General features: G+C 45.8%; 1 protein-coding gene across 6 annotated transcripts in view; it reads left to right on the top strand.

The window, feature by feature from the left end:
* ELOVL5 (ELOVL fatty acid elongase 5) overlaps positions 1 to 2,027 on the top strand; it is a 76,044-nt gene extending 74,017 nt beyond the window's left edge. For all 6 annotated transcript variants that reach the window (XM_029945652.1, XM_029945653.1, XM_029945654.1 and 3 more), the window contains one exon: positions 160 to 2,027. In XM_029945652.1, coding sequence (XP_029801512.1) covers positions 160 to 303 — 144 coding nt within the window. In that variant the 3' untranslated portion in view covers positions 304 to 2,027. The remainder of the gene's footprint in view (positions 1 to 159) is intronic.
* Positions 2,028 to 16,781: the final 14,754 nt, after the last annotated feature.

Here is a 16,781-nt window from a genome sequence, read left to right as displayed (position 1 = left end):
AGTGGCAAAAAATGTTCCCAGGGTCACCTGACTGCAGACTTCATGTCTCAGGGCCGTTGGTGCTAGCAGGAAGCCCGTCTGGAGTCCTAGGGAAGCAGGGACTCCCATCCACCAGCCCAGCGCCGACTCATGCGGCCCGTCCGCCCTTCTCCATTTCAGACTTACAACAAGAAGGGGGCCTCGCGGAGGAAAGAGCACCTGAAGGACCACCAGAACGGGTCCGTGGCTGCTGTGAACGGACACACCAACAGCTTTTCTTCCCTGGAAAACAATGTGAAGCCAAGGAAGCAACGGAAGGATTGAAGTGAAGAGCTGGAGACCTCCAAAACCCATCGTCTGATTGTAAGCACAGTATGAGTTGTGCCCAATGCTCGTTAACAGCTGCTGTAACTAGTCCGGCCTACAATAGTGTGACTCGTGTAGGACCGCTTTCATCAGTTCAAACCCCTAGAAAACGTATACAGATTATACACGTAGGCATAAGATTTTTAACATTTCTGGGCTCTCACCGACCCCTGCGCTAGACTGTGGAGGGCGTATTATTGTAGTATACGACACTGCTGTTGCCTTATTAGTTATAACATGATAGGTGCTGAATTGTGATTCACAATTTGAAAACACTGTAATCCAAACTTTTTTTTTTTTTACTGTAGATCATGCATGTGATTGTAAATTTGTACGATGTTGTTACAGTAGAAAAACACACATGCCTTAAAATTTAAAAAGCAGGGCCCAAAGCTTATTAATTTAAATGAGGATATGTCTCAAGTTTTTATTCATTTTTAATAGCTCTGTTTAGAAAAATCAAAGACCGTGATTTATGAAAATAGTGTGTGACACATAACGTCAAGTGACTTGTATATGTGAAATCAGAAACGGCACCTTCAGTTTTATAATATTGGCTTTAAATCAGGCAGACTCAATTCTAGTGGTGGAACAGTCAGTTTAACTTTTTAACAGATCTTATTTTTTTATTTTGAGTGCCACTATTAGTAATGTAAAAAGGGGGGGTGGGCTCCAAGCAGTCTTGATGAAACCTAAGTATGTATTCTTTGTCTTCAAGATTTTAGGATGTAGGGCAAGTGGGACATTTAAAATTTCTGAAGTGCTAAGTGTTTTATACGGGAAACAACGCCCATTTTGCTTTCCACTCGTCAGAGAGAGGACATACACTTTTCAAAAGAGATGATTGAATATTTACCATTTGATAGAATCCCATTGGTGAACGAGGGGGAACAAGTTGGCCAGGGTCCAAATTTGGATTGATTCCTGTACTACTGTCTGTTTTGACACAAACTTCTTTTAAAATGTGCCTAGCTTTTAAAATCAGTAAACGGGGAAAAAGGGACCTTAAAGAATTTTAAGGTAAAATTAAACAGATAGCTACAGCCTAAGAGAACTGGCAAATTGGATAGAGATAATTTGTTTAATGTAAATCTAAAGGTATCTGTCATTTTTTTTCTGCTTAGAATCTCAAGATTTGTAAAGAACTGCTTATTTAAAAAATAAGACTGCTTATCGTAAAATCATGTCTATCACACTTGAGGCAGTGGTCAAACAGATAAGGACTATTGTGTGTGTCATTTTAAAGTGTTGAAATTTAGTCTCTGAATATCTTCTCCATTCGGAGAAAATACCGTCATTGAACCACTCATGACACATCTTAGAAGGTCATCCACAATGTATAAACTAAATGTTGGTTTGATATTTATGTAAATATCAGTTTATCATGCTTTAATTTTGCACATTCATATTACAGGGAGCCAGTTGGTTCTCTTCTTAGTCTTGTGGGTTTTCTGTTTGGAAGGAGTCACAGCATCTGTTTACATTTACCTGATCAAATCTAGAACGTGTATATTTGTAAATGTCTTCCTAGGTACTAGTTTGTGAGTGTCTTTACATATTTCAATACAGAAACTATAACATTCAATAGTGTGCCATCAGAGTGTGCTTCAGCTGATCTGTGTATACCCACACTGTTAAATAGTGTCAGACATTAATCATTAAAACATTTTTGATTACCTGTGCTTGCGTTTTACATTGTTTATATGCTACCAGTTTGGACAGATTGGGGGAAAATCCACTTTTCTTCACCTTGTAGGAACTCACCCAGATAGATGGAAATAATTAAATAGGAAAAGTTATTCTGTTGCTCAGCTCACATGAGGAGAGATCCCCGTAAACTAAGGCATGGGCGGTCCACCCTAATGGTTTCCTCTTTGCCTTTTTCTGATGTCCCAACCGAAGGTCCCAGCTTTCTAAGCACCCTCCCCTTTTCCTCTCCTCCTCCCCTCAGTGCCCCCCTTCCCCCTTCCTCCCATCCTCCCTTCTCCCCACCTTCACCTCTTCTCCCGCCCAAATTCTCCTCTTCCCCCCTTCCTCCCATCCTCTCTCTCTCTCCCCACAGTTTCATGGTTTAAAGTTTAGTCACTTTCCTAGGTTTGGACTAGAGGTCTGCAAATTTTTTCTGTATATAGCCAGAGAATACAATTTTTAGGCTTCACAGTCCATACAGTCTCTGCCACGACTTTCTAGTATGCCATGGTGGAAAAAAAGCAGCCGTAGACAGTCTGTGTATGGATGGGCGTGGCTGTGTTCCAATAAAGCTGTACTTGCAAAACAGAAGGCCTGCGGCAGAAGTTTGCTGATCCCTTCTCTAGAGTAACCAGAGCCCATCGTAGTTTCACTTAGTATCACTTTCTTTGCCAAAGGCCATTTCCTATCCCCCAGCCTGCCCCAGTCTGACTTACAGATCCAACCACGTACACAGAGCACTGACATGTTCTTTCCGTCTACTTCGTACCACACAGTCCCCAGTGTAGGCTGGAATCCTAGCTTTTGAGTGCCTTCTAGTTTATCAATATCACCTTAAAAATGTCATGTGAAACTGCATTCAGTATTTTAGATACTGTCTGAAAAATACAGAGGACTATGGGGGTTTGGTGATGATTAGTCTGATCCTTGCCCTTCCTTTCTACGTCCAGAACAGTTTGAGGGAAAAAAAAAAAAAAAAGAAGAAAGAAAACAAGACCTAGAAATCAGATGAATGAAGATCAAAATAGTCCATCTCTTACTGGAAAGACTGGATGGGTGAAGCTAAGACTACAATAGAGCTTACTTATTACCCTGGCTGATAACCTTACTGACGTAAGCTCACCAGGGCTGGCTCTCGCACACCAGTGGGTTGAGGTGTTCGTCGGTCTGGTGATGAGCTGGTTACTAAAATATTTTGAATTGGCCAGTAATTGACCCACCCTAACTCCAAGCTCCCCTGGTGACGTCAGACTCTGTCCCGATGACGCTGCCGTGCTGGGAAGGCATGCTCAGTGTATCTCCCAATCTCGGCAGCCAGAGAGTCGCCCTCCTCCCCTCGGAGACGCAAGTGGGTAAGAGAGCAAACAGAGTGAGGCCATACGTGTTCTCATCCTTCTCTCTCTCCTGTAGGGAATTGGAAGGGGGAGGGGAAGATTCACATTTTTCCTTTTTCTTAGCAGCCTTGCCATGCGTGTGGAAGGGCAGCACAGCCTCATGGGAGAAGCACAACCTGGAGGCATAATTGCCTGCTTGGAGTTCTACCTTTAGGCAAATACAACACAAAGCCCCTGGAACCACATCAAGCACAGAGTAAACTAAGTGTTAGCTGTTACCTTCAAGATCGTGTTCTGTTCACTCCACTCATTCCTTAAAACTATCAAATTGGGGCACGTGGGTGGCTCAGTCGGCGTCTAATTCTTGATTTCAGCTCAGCTCCTGATCTCACAGTTGTGAGATCGAGCCACACATTGGGCTTTGCACTGGGCACAGAGCCTGATTGGGATTCTCTCTCTCTCTCCCTCTCCCTCTTTCTCTCTTGTCTCTCTCTCCTCTCTCTCTCTCTGCCTCTTCCCTGCTCATGCTTTCTCTGTCTCTCAAAATAAACTTGTATAAAAAGCTTATTTTTGTCATCTTTAATGTTTTTATGAGTTTCCCTTTCTGAGGAATATGTGATAAATATGCTGAGTGCCCGCATATTTACGGCACTCACCCGAAGAAAGCTCCTGGGACTGACTTTTGCCATAGTTTTCGTGTGACGTCTGGACTCTGCTTGTGGTCTGAGTTGTGCAGTGGAAGTTGTAGGAATAAGCAGACTGGAACTCGGTACCTGACGATAGAGTGGTGGCAGAGAACCAGCCGTACGGTTGTCACTGGCTGTCCCCTTTCCCGGACCATCCCTACTCCCTGAGAGAGTGCTTGGCACAGAGGGCTGAGGGAGGTGCACTGAGCAAACAGAGGTCTGAGTTAATACATCGGTTCCTAGAGAAGCCTCCGTTAGATCAGGATCACATACACACAGATGACCAACAGATGGTTTGTGGTGGGTTCTGTGAGGTGGATGTAAACCGACTGCTGTGACAATCCGGGAAGAGCGAACCCTTCTAACAAGGTGGTCGGGAAGAGCTCCGTGGAGGTGGGGGCTTAATCTGAGCCTTCACGGACCACCTGGAATTCGGTAGGCGGGGGCTGAGGTGGCCTGGGGGACAGTGTTGTGACAATGGGAATGAGCAGAAGGCTGAGCCCAGGAGACGACACACTGTGCCCACCATTGGCTGTGTGAGAGAAACTGCTTATTTTTTAAATAAGGTGAAGTGGGAAGAGGGTGGAACTTGGGTGTTCCCATTGATGAAGTGTGTAGAATGTTGCTCAGCGTTCACAGGGGGAGGTAGTAATTATGCCTTGAGAAGATTATCCCTAGCTGGCCTCCTGCCCACACGCCCCCTCCTGCTCCCTCTGACTGGCAGTGAGGGGGCAGGGCCAGGCGGGGGTGGTGACAGGACTTGGGGGACTCTCCTGTTAGGTATACACCGATGGGAGTCTGTTGAGCAGAATCAAAGGGGGCCTCAGCCCCGGTGACAATTGCTTCCGGCCAAAGACCTAGCACCTGAAGTGTGAATGAATGGATCGCGAGTGGGATGCCAGGTTGGCTTGTGAACAGATTCTTAGGTGATTATGTCAACACGTATGACTACTGGCGTTCTGTGTTCAAACGATGGGCATAGATGCGGGTTTCCCTTGACTGAAGAACTCGGCCACGCTTTAGCCAGTCTAGCACTTGTCAGCAAGTCGTGCGTCCTCCCCTAATGTCCCCAGTGAAACAGGTGCCTATTTGTAACGGACCATCAGCACCAGGCTCCAATAGCCTCCCGCCCTCCTGTACTCCCGCATTGCTTGTCAGTCCATTGTAAGGCCATGTGACCAGGGGCTGTCACAGCCCGTTCTCCCTGCTGACGGGCTTATCCAGAGCTCGCTCTACTGGGTAAAATGTAGTGGAAGACCAAGGCCCAAAGTCATGCCATGCCCTTAGCAAGAGAGCAGTCGGAATCCAAATCTTAAGCTTTCCTGCAGGCTTCAGAAGAGGGAATTGGGGGCCCCAAGCAAGACCCTAATTCCACCTTTATTTTAGCACTGGGTGCAGTGGGATACATGTCTTAGGGTACAAAAGGCACTCGACATGTTCTAGAAGGGGTCCAAATATGTTTGGAAGTGGCACAGCATACACATCAGAATAAAGGCTTTGCCATTTACATGCAATTGCAAGCATCACCTCGCTCTTCTGAACCTGTTTCCCCAAACTGTAAAGAGAGAGAGATGCTTCGCATAGGCAGCTGAACTTAAACGCAGAGATGACGGGCGCCCAGTGGGCTCAGTCGGTTAAACATCTGACTCTCGATTTCGGCTCAGGTCATGATCTCACGACGTGTGAGTTTGAGCCCTCCGTCTGGCTGTGCACTGACAGTGTGGAGTCCGCTTGGGATTCTCTGTCTCCCTCTCTCTGCCCCTCGCCCACTTGTGCTCTCTGTCTCAAAAATAAATAAACATTTAAAAAACTGTAACAGAGATGAAATATTAAGTGTTTAGCACAGAGCCTTACAGTAAAAGTCACGTATTATGAAGAGTGAAAAGACCACATAGGTAAGTAAACAAGGAAGAAGGCGCATGCTGATCAATTTTGTGTCCAACTTTAAATCCATCCAATACAAATTATTTGCACTAAGTTATCCTTGGTTGAAGCTCAGTTAAGAATAGCTCTTGGTGGGGCCCCTGGATGGCTCACCTCATGATCTCAGGTTTGTGAGTTCAAGCCCCACATGGGCTCTCTCTCTCTCACTCTCAAAAATAAATAAGCATTAAAAAAAATAATGGCTCTTGGTAAGGAACTCAGGTTTCTTAGGAAAATGGAAGAATTGAACATCTTAAATGGAGTTGCATTGCAAAATGATATTAAGTAAGGATAATAGTCTAATCTTAATTGGTCACTCAAAAATGATTATAGCACCAACTGGCATGAAATTCTGGTAGGATACATCATGATTTGCTGGGTCTTTCATGTATAAATGAGGGGGTTGTGGGAGTGTTCTGGTCCCTTCCTTCCTTGAACATTGTGTGATTGCAAAGTAGGACTCTGACAGCCTGCATTTGTGTTTAGCTCCTTGCCTTCTCAGGACATTGACATAAGGCAGAACGTGCTTGCTGTTCACCTCTATGGTGAGAGTCTGAACACACAGAGCAGGGTACAAAGAATACTATTCGGCTCTGTGGGACCGTAAACGGTAAGGCCTTTTCTATGTATCTCAACACTTAAGAAAAGCAGCTTGGATTTAATATAGCAAACTTTTATGGGGCCCTTTTTTTGTTTGTTTGTCTTTGAGAGAGAGAGGGCATGAGCAGGGGAGGGGCAGAGAGAGAATCCCAAGCAGACTCCGTGCTGTCAGCACAGAGCCCGACACAGGGCTCTATCCCACAAAAACCGTGAGATCATGATCTGTGTTGAAATCAAGAGTCGGACATTCAACCAACTGAGCCACCCAGGTGCCCCTTATTTGGACTCTTTTAAATTAGTCCCCAGTATATGGACAATTTAAGAACTTTATTTTTTTCCAGCATGTTTTAAATTTACCACAACGCTGAAAATAACTCCTGATTTAAGTGTGGCTGTTTGTGAAACGAGGTCAAGGAATTCAGCAATTTCTCTGGCCCAAGCATGGACCATGTCCCTGGCCCTGTGGGCAGGTTTGCAATGAGGTTTCTGAAGAAACAGAGGCAGGAAAAAATTAGAAGACAAGTCCAACGTTTGGATAAAAGGATTAAAAGTGACCCATTGGTGCATTAAAAGCACCAGAGAAGGAGCACCATTTTGGAGACAGCAGTTTTCCTTATGATCTGAGTTAAATAGAAATGGTGTGCTCACCGGCCTTCTAGAACGCTGAAGGCATTCAGATGGGGTCAGGCGTCCTAGAAGAGAGTCAGGTGGGGACAGTGCTATAGCCCAAAAGTGTGTCTCCCCCCCTTGTCAAATTCACATGTCGAAGCCTAATGCTCAGTGTGACAGCACCTGGAGGGAGGGCCTTCGGGGGCGATTGTGTCATGAGGGACGGCGCCAGTGCTCAGGGTTACTGCCTTGTATAGGACACCCAGAGAGCTGGCTCCTCTGTCCTGCCATGTAGGTGACACGTGTAGGTGAGAACACGACCGACTCTGAGGAAGTAGACCCTCACCAGACACCGCATCTGCCGGCACCTTGATCTTGGACTCGCCAGCCTCCAGAGCTGTGAGCAATAAATGTTTACTGTTTAAGCCACCCAGTCCGTGTGTTCTGTTAACAGCATCCTGAATGAACTGGGCTGCGTGCTTAGTACCAAGTGCAACGGAGTGAGGGCAGAGGTGCTTCCCACCCTGAGTCTAGGTGTGAGCAGCCATCCTCCCGTTTTACAGATGGAGCTAAATCCCACAGAGGATGTGTGACCTGCCCGAGGGAAGCGTGGCCTCTGGCAGGAGCTCTCCTATTCCCAAACTGATGCCCTTAGAGCTCACTGTGCAGGGAGACCCCCCTCTCCCCCGACAGCAGCCCCTCGGCAGCTTTTGCAGGGCATTTACAGCTGCATGGACTCGAATCATGCTGGCTACTTCCTTTCCAGCCAGGGTGAGAATTTGCCCACAAGTTCTATCTGTCCGACTTTCTATTATTTGAGAACTACCCATTGTCAGTTAATGGATTAGAACGTTGGGAGAGTCACTCAAAGAGATCCTCAGATATTAAAACATCTTTGGATAGTGCTGTTTCCCTGCTTGGCATTCTCTCTCTCTCTCTCTCTCTGCCCCTCCCCCACTCACACTCTCTCCCTCTCTCTCTTTCAAAATAAATAAATAAACTTAAAAAACAATAATTTCTGTGGGGCTCCTGGGTGGCTTAGTCATTCAAGCATCTGACTTTTGATTTTGGCTCAGGTCACGAGGTTGAGCTCACATCGGGCTCTACATTGAAGGATCAGACTGATTGGGATTCTCTTTCTCCCTCTCTCTCTGCCCCTCCTCTGCTTACTCTCTCTCAAAATAAATAAACACTTGAAAACTAAATGTCTGTTTGTAAGCCACCTAGTGTATGGTGCTTTGGTATTGAACTAAGACCCAGTATGACCTTGTCAGGGGCTGGAGGAAATACATATGGGTCACGTGGCCTACCAGGGAGACTCAGAGGAGTCACCCCACATAATGATTGATGGCTCTGCATTCCTTAAAAATCTCTGTTTCCGATAGACCTAGGAAGCCAGAGCAGCTCATCTGAAATGTAAATCCCCCAAATCAATAAAAGGGGCAGCCCCAGTGATCAGGACCCAGAAACGCTCCTCCAAATCCCTAGATGCTTCCAGCTTGCTAGGACCGGAGGTGGGCACTGTTGGGCTCAGGGACCAGGAGCATCTGCGTGAATCAGCACATGGGAAAGAGCGTGGTAGAACAGACTAAGGGTCCCTAGCTTCCCCCTGCCTCAGGGCCACCCGAAGACCATTGCTTCACGGAGAATCCAATGCTAAATCTTTCGTGGCCTATCCTCCCTGAGCTGGCCCCAGCCTCCTCATGTCGCCCCCTGCTCCCCAACTGCATTCACCCACCCTCAAGGCTTTGCAAGTCTCTGCTGGCTCTCTGGTGGGGCCTTTCCCATCTTGAGGACCTTATTTTGCTGCTCCCCGCCAGATAGTTACTTCCATGACTGCTCCCCGCACTTAAACGCCACATCCCCAAAGAGGCCCCTTCTCTAACCACCAGATCTGAAATACCACCTTACCCCAGCACACACATCCCATTCTCTTAACTTTATTTTCCTTTGTAATATATTCATTCAGTTAAATATTTTGTCTCCCTCCTGGAAGACAAGATCTTCTTCCCTTGCGGGGCACCTAGGAAAGTCTGAATGAATGAACTTGAGATGATTGGTGGAGAGGTTGCCTGCACCCTCCCATGGGGGGCGGGGGGCTTTAACCTCATCTAGCACAAGTAGGGTGCTGTGTTGTTAATAGCCCTGAGGTTATCAATAAGACATCTTAATCATCTCAGAAAAGCAGGCCAGATATATTTCAGAATGGAGCACATGATAGTGAACAGTCAAATCCCACCAATGTTAAGAATTAATGAGCTGTCTGTTCTCTTATGAACCTAATGTACAAATTCTGCTGCTCTGTGCCATTCAGATTTAGAATGGAAGACTAAAATAAATGTGAAGGTGAAGGACAGCATTGGGAACTATTTTTAGGATCCTGCAAGGAAGGTGTTTGTTCTTGTAAAGCCTTCAGTTGAGTCGTCCTTGATTTTATGACCTTTCTTACGTGCTTCTCGAATGATAGGTTGGAAATTTGGATCATCCAAATTTTTCTGGTTATTAGAACTCACAAACTCTTAGCGCCTGATGAGGAGGGAATGGACTGATGGTACCTTCATCCAGTGAAGAAATTAAAGAAATCAAGAGATCACACTGTTGTTAATTTTCTTTGAGATTCTTACCACTTCCCTAGCCCCCCCAACTGGGGGGTGGGATGTCACAGGCAAAGTGGCACAGTGGTCTGCCGAAGAGTTTTATAGGCATGACCTCACACAGTGAGCCGAGGAGTCTTCATTCACTGCTCTTAACTTTTTGGGGGCTCCTGGGTGGCTCAGTTCATTGAGCATCCAACTTTTTTTAAATTTTTTTGAGCATCCAACTCTTGATATCAGCTCTGGTCATGGGATCGAGCCTTGAGGTGCTCCGCACTGAGCATGGAGCCTGATTGGGATTCTCTCTATATATGAAATAATAAAATGTAAAATAAATAAAATTTAAAAAAAAAGAAATAACTTTTAGGACAGAGTCAACATGCAAAAAGACCCTCAGCAGCCGGTGAGACCAGGGAGGCTCTGATGAAGTAGTTTCCAGGGTAGTGATGAGGCCGGCAACAGCAGCAATAGCAGGGTGGAGAGGAAGCAAAGGACCTGCAGAGAAGCGGAGGTCATAAATCCCATGGAAGTCAAGTTGGAGAAAAAGAATTAAGAGCGCAGGGGAAGGAAACAACAGTACAGTGAGAGCACTTGAAATCCTGACCTCGCCTTTGCCTGTGCTCCAGAAGATAAATGTAAATCAAGTTGATACCTAGCCAACTTTCTCTGTTTCTTCTACCCAAACAACTAGGCAGAAATATCACTGTATATAATTATAAGACCAAGCATGCCCATCACAATGGTGTTTGTAACAACTACAACAACAACAAAATCATGGCAACCTGAAAGTCCAAATGGGCTGAGTAGATTAGGGATCTCATTTGTAGGATGCTGAAAAAAATTTATGACATGAGAAAACAATTATGGAAATATTAAGTGAAAAAACAAGTTACCTGTCAGTTTACACCCCATTTTCTTCTAATTTGTCAAAATATGACCATATGTGGGGGCACCTGGGTGGCTCAGTTGTTTAAGCTTCTGACTTCGGCTCAGGTCATGATCTCATAGTTCGTGGGTTCAAGCCCCATGTCCGGCTCTGTGCTGACAGCTCAGAGCCTGGAGCCTGCTTCAGAGTCTGTGTCTCCTTCTCTCTCTGCCTTTCTCCCACTCGTGCTCTGTCTCTCTGTCTCTGAAAAATAAATAATGTTTAAAAAATTTAATAAAATACGGCCATATGTAGTATGACTGGGTGGCTCAGGTGGTTAAGCATGTGACTCTTGATTTCAGCTCAGGTCATGAGCTCATGCTTCATGAGTTTGAGCCCTGCATTGGGCTCCACACTGACAGTGCAGAGCCTAATAGGGATTCTCTCTCTTCCTCACTCTCTGCCCCACCTCTCTCTCTCTCTCTGACTCTCAAAATAAACTTAAAAAAATTTTTAATATGGTCCTATGTGTATGAAAAAAGGCAGACAGGATACATATCAAAATGTCAACAGCAGTTTTATCTGAGTGGGAGGATTACAGGTGATATTATTGTCTCCTTTGTGTTTTTCTAACTTTTCAAAGTTTCTGCAGTAAACACTTATTATTTGTATAATTGGGAAATCATTACATTTTTTGGAAAGAATCAATCAGTCCACCATGGAGTGATTCAACCTATCTGAAATAAATGCCTTTGCAAGAATGAGAGAAGTCTTTTTTTTTTAAATGTTTTATTTATTTTTGATACAGAGAGAGACAGAGTATGAGAGGGGGAGGGGCAGAGAGAGAAGGAGACACAGAACCAGAAGCAGGCTCCAGGCTCTGAGCTAGCTGTCAGCACAGAGCCTGATGCGGGGCTCGAACCCACGAACGTGAGATCTGACCTGAGCCAAAGTCGGAGGCTTAACCGACTGAACCTCCCAGGTGCCCCAAGAATGAGAGAAATCTCATTTCCCCTTAAAGATGCGGTCTTGCTTTCTAAACCATGGTTTTCTAGAAAAATAATTAAGTTTTGCTCATGTAAGTAATCTCTACACCCAACGTGGAGCTTGAACTTATAACCTTGAGATCAAGAATCGCATGCTGTATCAACTGAGCCCGCCAGGTGCCCCATTAAATAATTTTCAAATGAACTGATGGCTCCTCGTGTATAAGAAAAGACAGAAGTCAGAAGTCCATGCTCTTGCACTTGGGCCTGGAGTAAGACAGCCTCTTAGAGTTTCCCCATCTAGAAAATGGGGGCATTGCTGATTTTCTGTTCACCTCACAAGATTATTTTTGGGTCTCCAAACTCCATATTACATTCTGTTCTCATGGAAGTACAGTCCAGACTCCATTTTCAGCATAGGGTGTCTTGCTAGAAGGCCAGAGAAGAGGCTGGTTGGGAGGGAGAAATTGCAAGGAGCGAACAGCTGGAGATGAGCTGTGAGTCACTCAGTGAGTCACTGAAGGAAATGGCAGAGGCGGCAGGAAGAGTTCTCGGACCGGAGCCCACCAAGGTCTGCAGCAGGAATGCCAAGTTCAGTCTTTACCCAAACACAGTGTGGGCTTCGCAGCTCAACATTTTGTCTTCTCCACCATCTGGCAGTAGCGGTTTGCAGTCAGCCTGGTTCTGAATATCTCTTTGTGAGAGATTCTTGGCCACCTAGATACAGAGAAGTGGGGAGAGTTTGGTTTCAGTTCTACTCAGCCCACACTCAGGGTCACAGCTAGGCAACTAGTCACGCTGCCAGTGCCTGACATGAGCTCCCTCAGATGCCCTTGACTCCTGCTACATGCTCGCCATTCATCACCTCGAAACATTTTCTGGTAGTCATTTACACATTAGTAAGAATTTGAGTCCCCAAATCTCTTCTCCCTGTAGCATGTTAAGCTCATTCCTTATGGTACACTGAAAGGCTTTGTCCAGTGCTAGGAGAACTGAAGGCAGTAGTAAATGAGGAAAAAGGGTGAGGTCAGGCAAATTTAAGGAAGGCATTGCTCACTTCCTCTACCCCCAGTGCAGAAGCACCTACTCTCATTCTAAACTCCGGTTTTAAAGCAATGTCAGGGATGCCTGCTCTGGGAAACATAATATGCTACTGGAATAGTCATGGAAATAAGTAATTGCAGTCCTGAGGGCTTTTCTTAAAATTGCACAGATGAAAATAAAATCCAAACTTTTCACATGGGCCTGTGACCCCATGTGATCTGGTCCCCTCTCTGGGGCCCGGCCCCCCCTTGTTCCAACATGAGGCTTCCTGAACAAGCCAAGTTCATTTCTGCCTGGAAGTCTTTGCCCTTCCTGTCTCCTTTCCTGGAACTCTCCCCCACCTCATTCACGGGGGTCTTAGAGGATAGAGTTAGTTACAAGATAAAATACAGGACACCCAGTTAAATTTGAATTTCAGATAAATGACAATTTTTAGTACTTGTATGTCCCATATATTGCACGGGACATGCTTATCCTGAAAAAGTTGTCAAAGTTGTCATTGCTTCTCACAAACTCAGATTTAATTGGGTGTCCTGTATTTTTATTTATTAAATTTGGACACCTGACCTAGGACGCCTGACCAGCTGCCTCATGAAAACACCCCCACCCCAAGCAACTGCCCTGCCGCTCTCCTCTCTCCTCACCCTGCTTTGTCTTTGCAAGGCACTTAGAACCACGTGAGATTCTATGTTTTATCCTCACGCTGCTGGTTGGAAAGAAAGTTCCATCATCTCAGGTATAGAGAGACCCCATGTATCCTGTTCGTGGCTCTCTCTGTTACCTCTCTGATAGCAAATACCATTCCCTGTGAATGAATGAATGAAAGTCTAAATGAGTGAATTTTACATATATTTTCTTTCCTTGAGTCTTTTACTTGAAGGAAAAAGCAGAATACTTCCAGCATGAGTTTTTAGTTCAAAGTTTTCTGCTCTTTGCCTCCTGAGCTCCCCTGGTCTCCTTCATGTGCTGCTAAAGCCCTTTCTAGTGTCTGTCTTCCTCTCTGAAGACGCCTGTCCAGCTCGCCCCAAACCTTCTTGCCCATCCCTTCCCAGCCCAAATGCTCTGACATCTGAAAACCTGCATGGAGACCCATTGTTTTTATTTTAGGTCTTCGTAATGCAAGTGCTCCCCAGAAGCCAAGAGTTTGTTCATTCTCAGGGCGCCTGGGTGGCACAGTTGTTTAAGCATCTGACTCCTGATTTCAGCTCCAGCCATGATCTCACGGTTTGTGGGTTCTAGCCCCACATCATGCTCTGCACTGGCAGTGCGGGGCCTGCTTTGGATTCTGTCTCCCTCTCTCTCTGCCCTTTACCACTCTCTGTCCTCCTCTCTCTCTCAATAAATAAACATTAAAGAAAAAAGTTCATCCACCCCCCCTTGACGCTAACGAACGTATCAGATTCTTCACTGGGAGCAGCTACTTGGTTTAGAGAAATGAGAGAAGAGAGAAGCTCTGGGGCAGATTGGGTACAGGACCCTCGGACAGAAAGAAGGAGCCAGAAAAGTGAGGTCGGGAGTAACCTTCTGACATATTAGGCCAGGGCCCTTTGTCCACACTGCCCCTTCCCAGCCCAGGCTCCGTGAGCATTGTCGGCTGCCCGCACTCCCTCCCTGTCAGCCCTCCGCCCTTCAAGAGAGAACAGGAGTTTCAAACCTCTTAGCTAATTAGTTCGTTAGCACCGTGCAAAGCCATTTTTATGAGAGGTCAGATTAGCATCTCCTGGCTGCTCCAGAAACCAGGGTTTGGAGAGGACAGTGACACAGAGTCATCCCTGGGCCTGGCTCTGGGTTTAGGTCCCCCTCCGCACAGTCTGGGGAGGGGGAGGGGCAGGGCCCTAACTGGAACATCGGTGAATCCCAAAGGATGAAGCATCACAGCAACTGAAAAATAAGGCTTATGTTCCCGTAATCAACCAAAGTGCTCCTGCCGGGCCGCCTCATTGATCTTGGTTTTCCTTGTGTGCAACTTTGAATCTCTGTCTCATATTTGGGTCAGAGCAATGGGAGGGACGCATGACTTGCTTTAAAATTAGCCTCAAAACTCATTGTCTAACAGTTCTCGTTTTCACTAAATAGAACGGTTTTTGGGGAGGACGAGCGTAGCATTTGTAATTCAGTCTGTCTGGTTGGATTAACTTGCAGTAAGCCCTTTGGATTCAGCAAGACTCAATGTTTCTACCTGTAAAATGGGGGAGATTTTTGTTTGGAAGAAAAGAGATAAAGGGTAACAAAACCAAAATAACCATGTCAACCAGATCTTCCTCTAACCTCTCTCTCTCTCTCTCTCTCTCTCTCTCTCTCTCTCTCTCTCTCTCTCACACACACACACACACACACACACACACACACACACACACACACTATATTTGAGTTTGTCAGCAGATGAGGAACAGTCCCTTCTAATCCACAAAAGACAGAACAAAAGTAGAAAAGGAAAGAAATGCTTGTTTCCTAAATCGCACCATCACCAGAGTCCAGTGTTGAAGTTCTGAAGGCTTAAGTGAGCTCAGAGAATACATTTTAAGTCTTAAGAACACAAACTTCTCTTTCTAACTACTTCTCCTGGGACAGTGAGATAGTCTTAATACAAATTCAAAATCAGCAAAAGAAAGTAGCAAAAATCCATCCTGACTGCCATCCCTCTCCAAGGACAGTTTCCCCAGATTTCTGATTCATCTTGGCAACATCTACACATAAACCCGAATGACCCAGAGGCTAAATAGATGTAAAAAAACTATGAGTGATTGTGTATGCCTAAAATGTTTCTTTATGACACAGAAAGTGTTCCCATGATCTACTGGGTTGGAAGAATAGTCCATTGTAATTTATATCTCACTTCGGAGCCGTGGTAAAGAGCCCAGGGTTGGCGGAGAGCGTGCTAAAAGAATCATTCCCCTTTTTAAGCAGAGGGACAATGACACCTTAGCACAAATGAAACCACCACGCATGAGGTGCATCTCAGTTGCCGCCGGGTACATGACGCAGCAGGGAGGTTTCGGTGTGAGCTTAAAGGTCCTTGGAATCAGAGACCTAGGTTCAAATCCCAGCTCATCACCCATGTGGCCTGGGGCAAGTTACTTGGCTCATCTGAGCCTCACTTTGCTCACCTACATACAACGCTCATCTGTGTAAGTTCTTCTCCCTCCCTCTCCTCTATTTGTCTCCTGTAAGGACACTAGTCATGGTACTGAGGGCCCACCTGGGTCATCCAGAATGATTTACCTTGAGATCTCTAAGTTACCACATCTGTTAAGACCCTCACTCCATGTAAGGTCAGAGTCACAGGTTCTAAGGATTAGGACATAGGCATGTCTGTTGGGGGCCACCATTCAACACACCACAGTAATATTTAGACAGTGACTTAGCAAGTCATCCAGTGCTGGCCACAAACCTGGGCTGGGCGTCCGAGGGCCCATCACTGGAAGAGGCCTTGTGTCACATGGCTCAGTGCCACCTATCATCCTGAACATATGCTGGTGGCTGACGCCATTCAGCTCCCAGGCAAACCTCTAACTTTTGCTCTGTGCTCCCCAAAGCATAGGTGAGCTCACCCAAAGCTGCCGATGTCTGTGCAGCCCACCGCTGCTGCTGCTGACACCGGAAACAGACGCAGCCGTGGAGAGCGGGGAGGACCCGGCGGCAGAGGCCCCTGGCAGGGAGGAGGGACACTTAGCTCTCCAGCCCTTCCTCGCCCACGGTGCTTTGCTCCTCGTCACCTGGTTCTGGAGGGTCTCCTGAATTCGTGGCACTCACACATAGCTCCTGTTTCTCTTCCGTGTGTGCGGACGTGGGGACCCACATGATATGCATGTAACATGCATCTACTCTTTACGATATTATACGCACTTAGGTTTTTTTCAAAATATTGTTCTTTAAGTCGTGATATAAAATAACTTATAGGATGAAATTTCAGTGTCTGTTATGGTGTCTGTGGTAATGGCCATGGATCATGCAACCCCGTTACAAAGCTAGATATTTCAAATTAAGAATTTTATTGACAATTTCAATCGTTGCTGACTCTGCAGAACAACATTTATCCAATTCGAAATTGGAAACAACCTGAGAGTTAAGAAAGTTAACCTAGTTTGGTTTTGCTATCGAGTACA

This window comes from Suricata suricatta, chromosome 7 (genome assembly GCF_006229205.1).
Source record: "Suricata suricatta isolate VVHF042 chromosome 7, meerkat_22Aug2017_6uvM2_HiC, whole genome shotgun sequence".
NCBI lineage: Eukaryota > Metazoa > Chordata > Mammalia > Carnivora > Herpestidae > Suricata > Suricata suricatta.
This window is presented reverse-complemented; position numbering and strand designations above follow the sequence as displayed.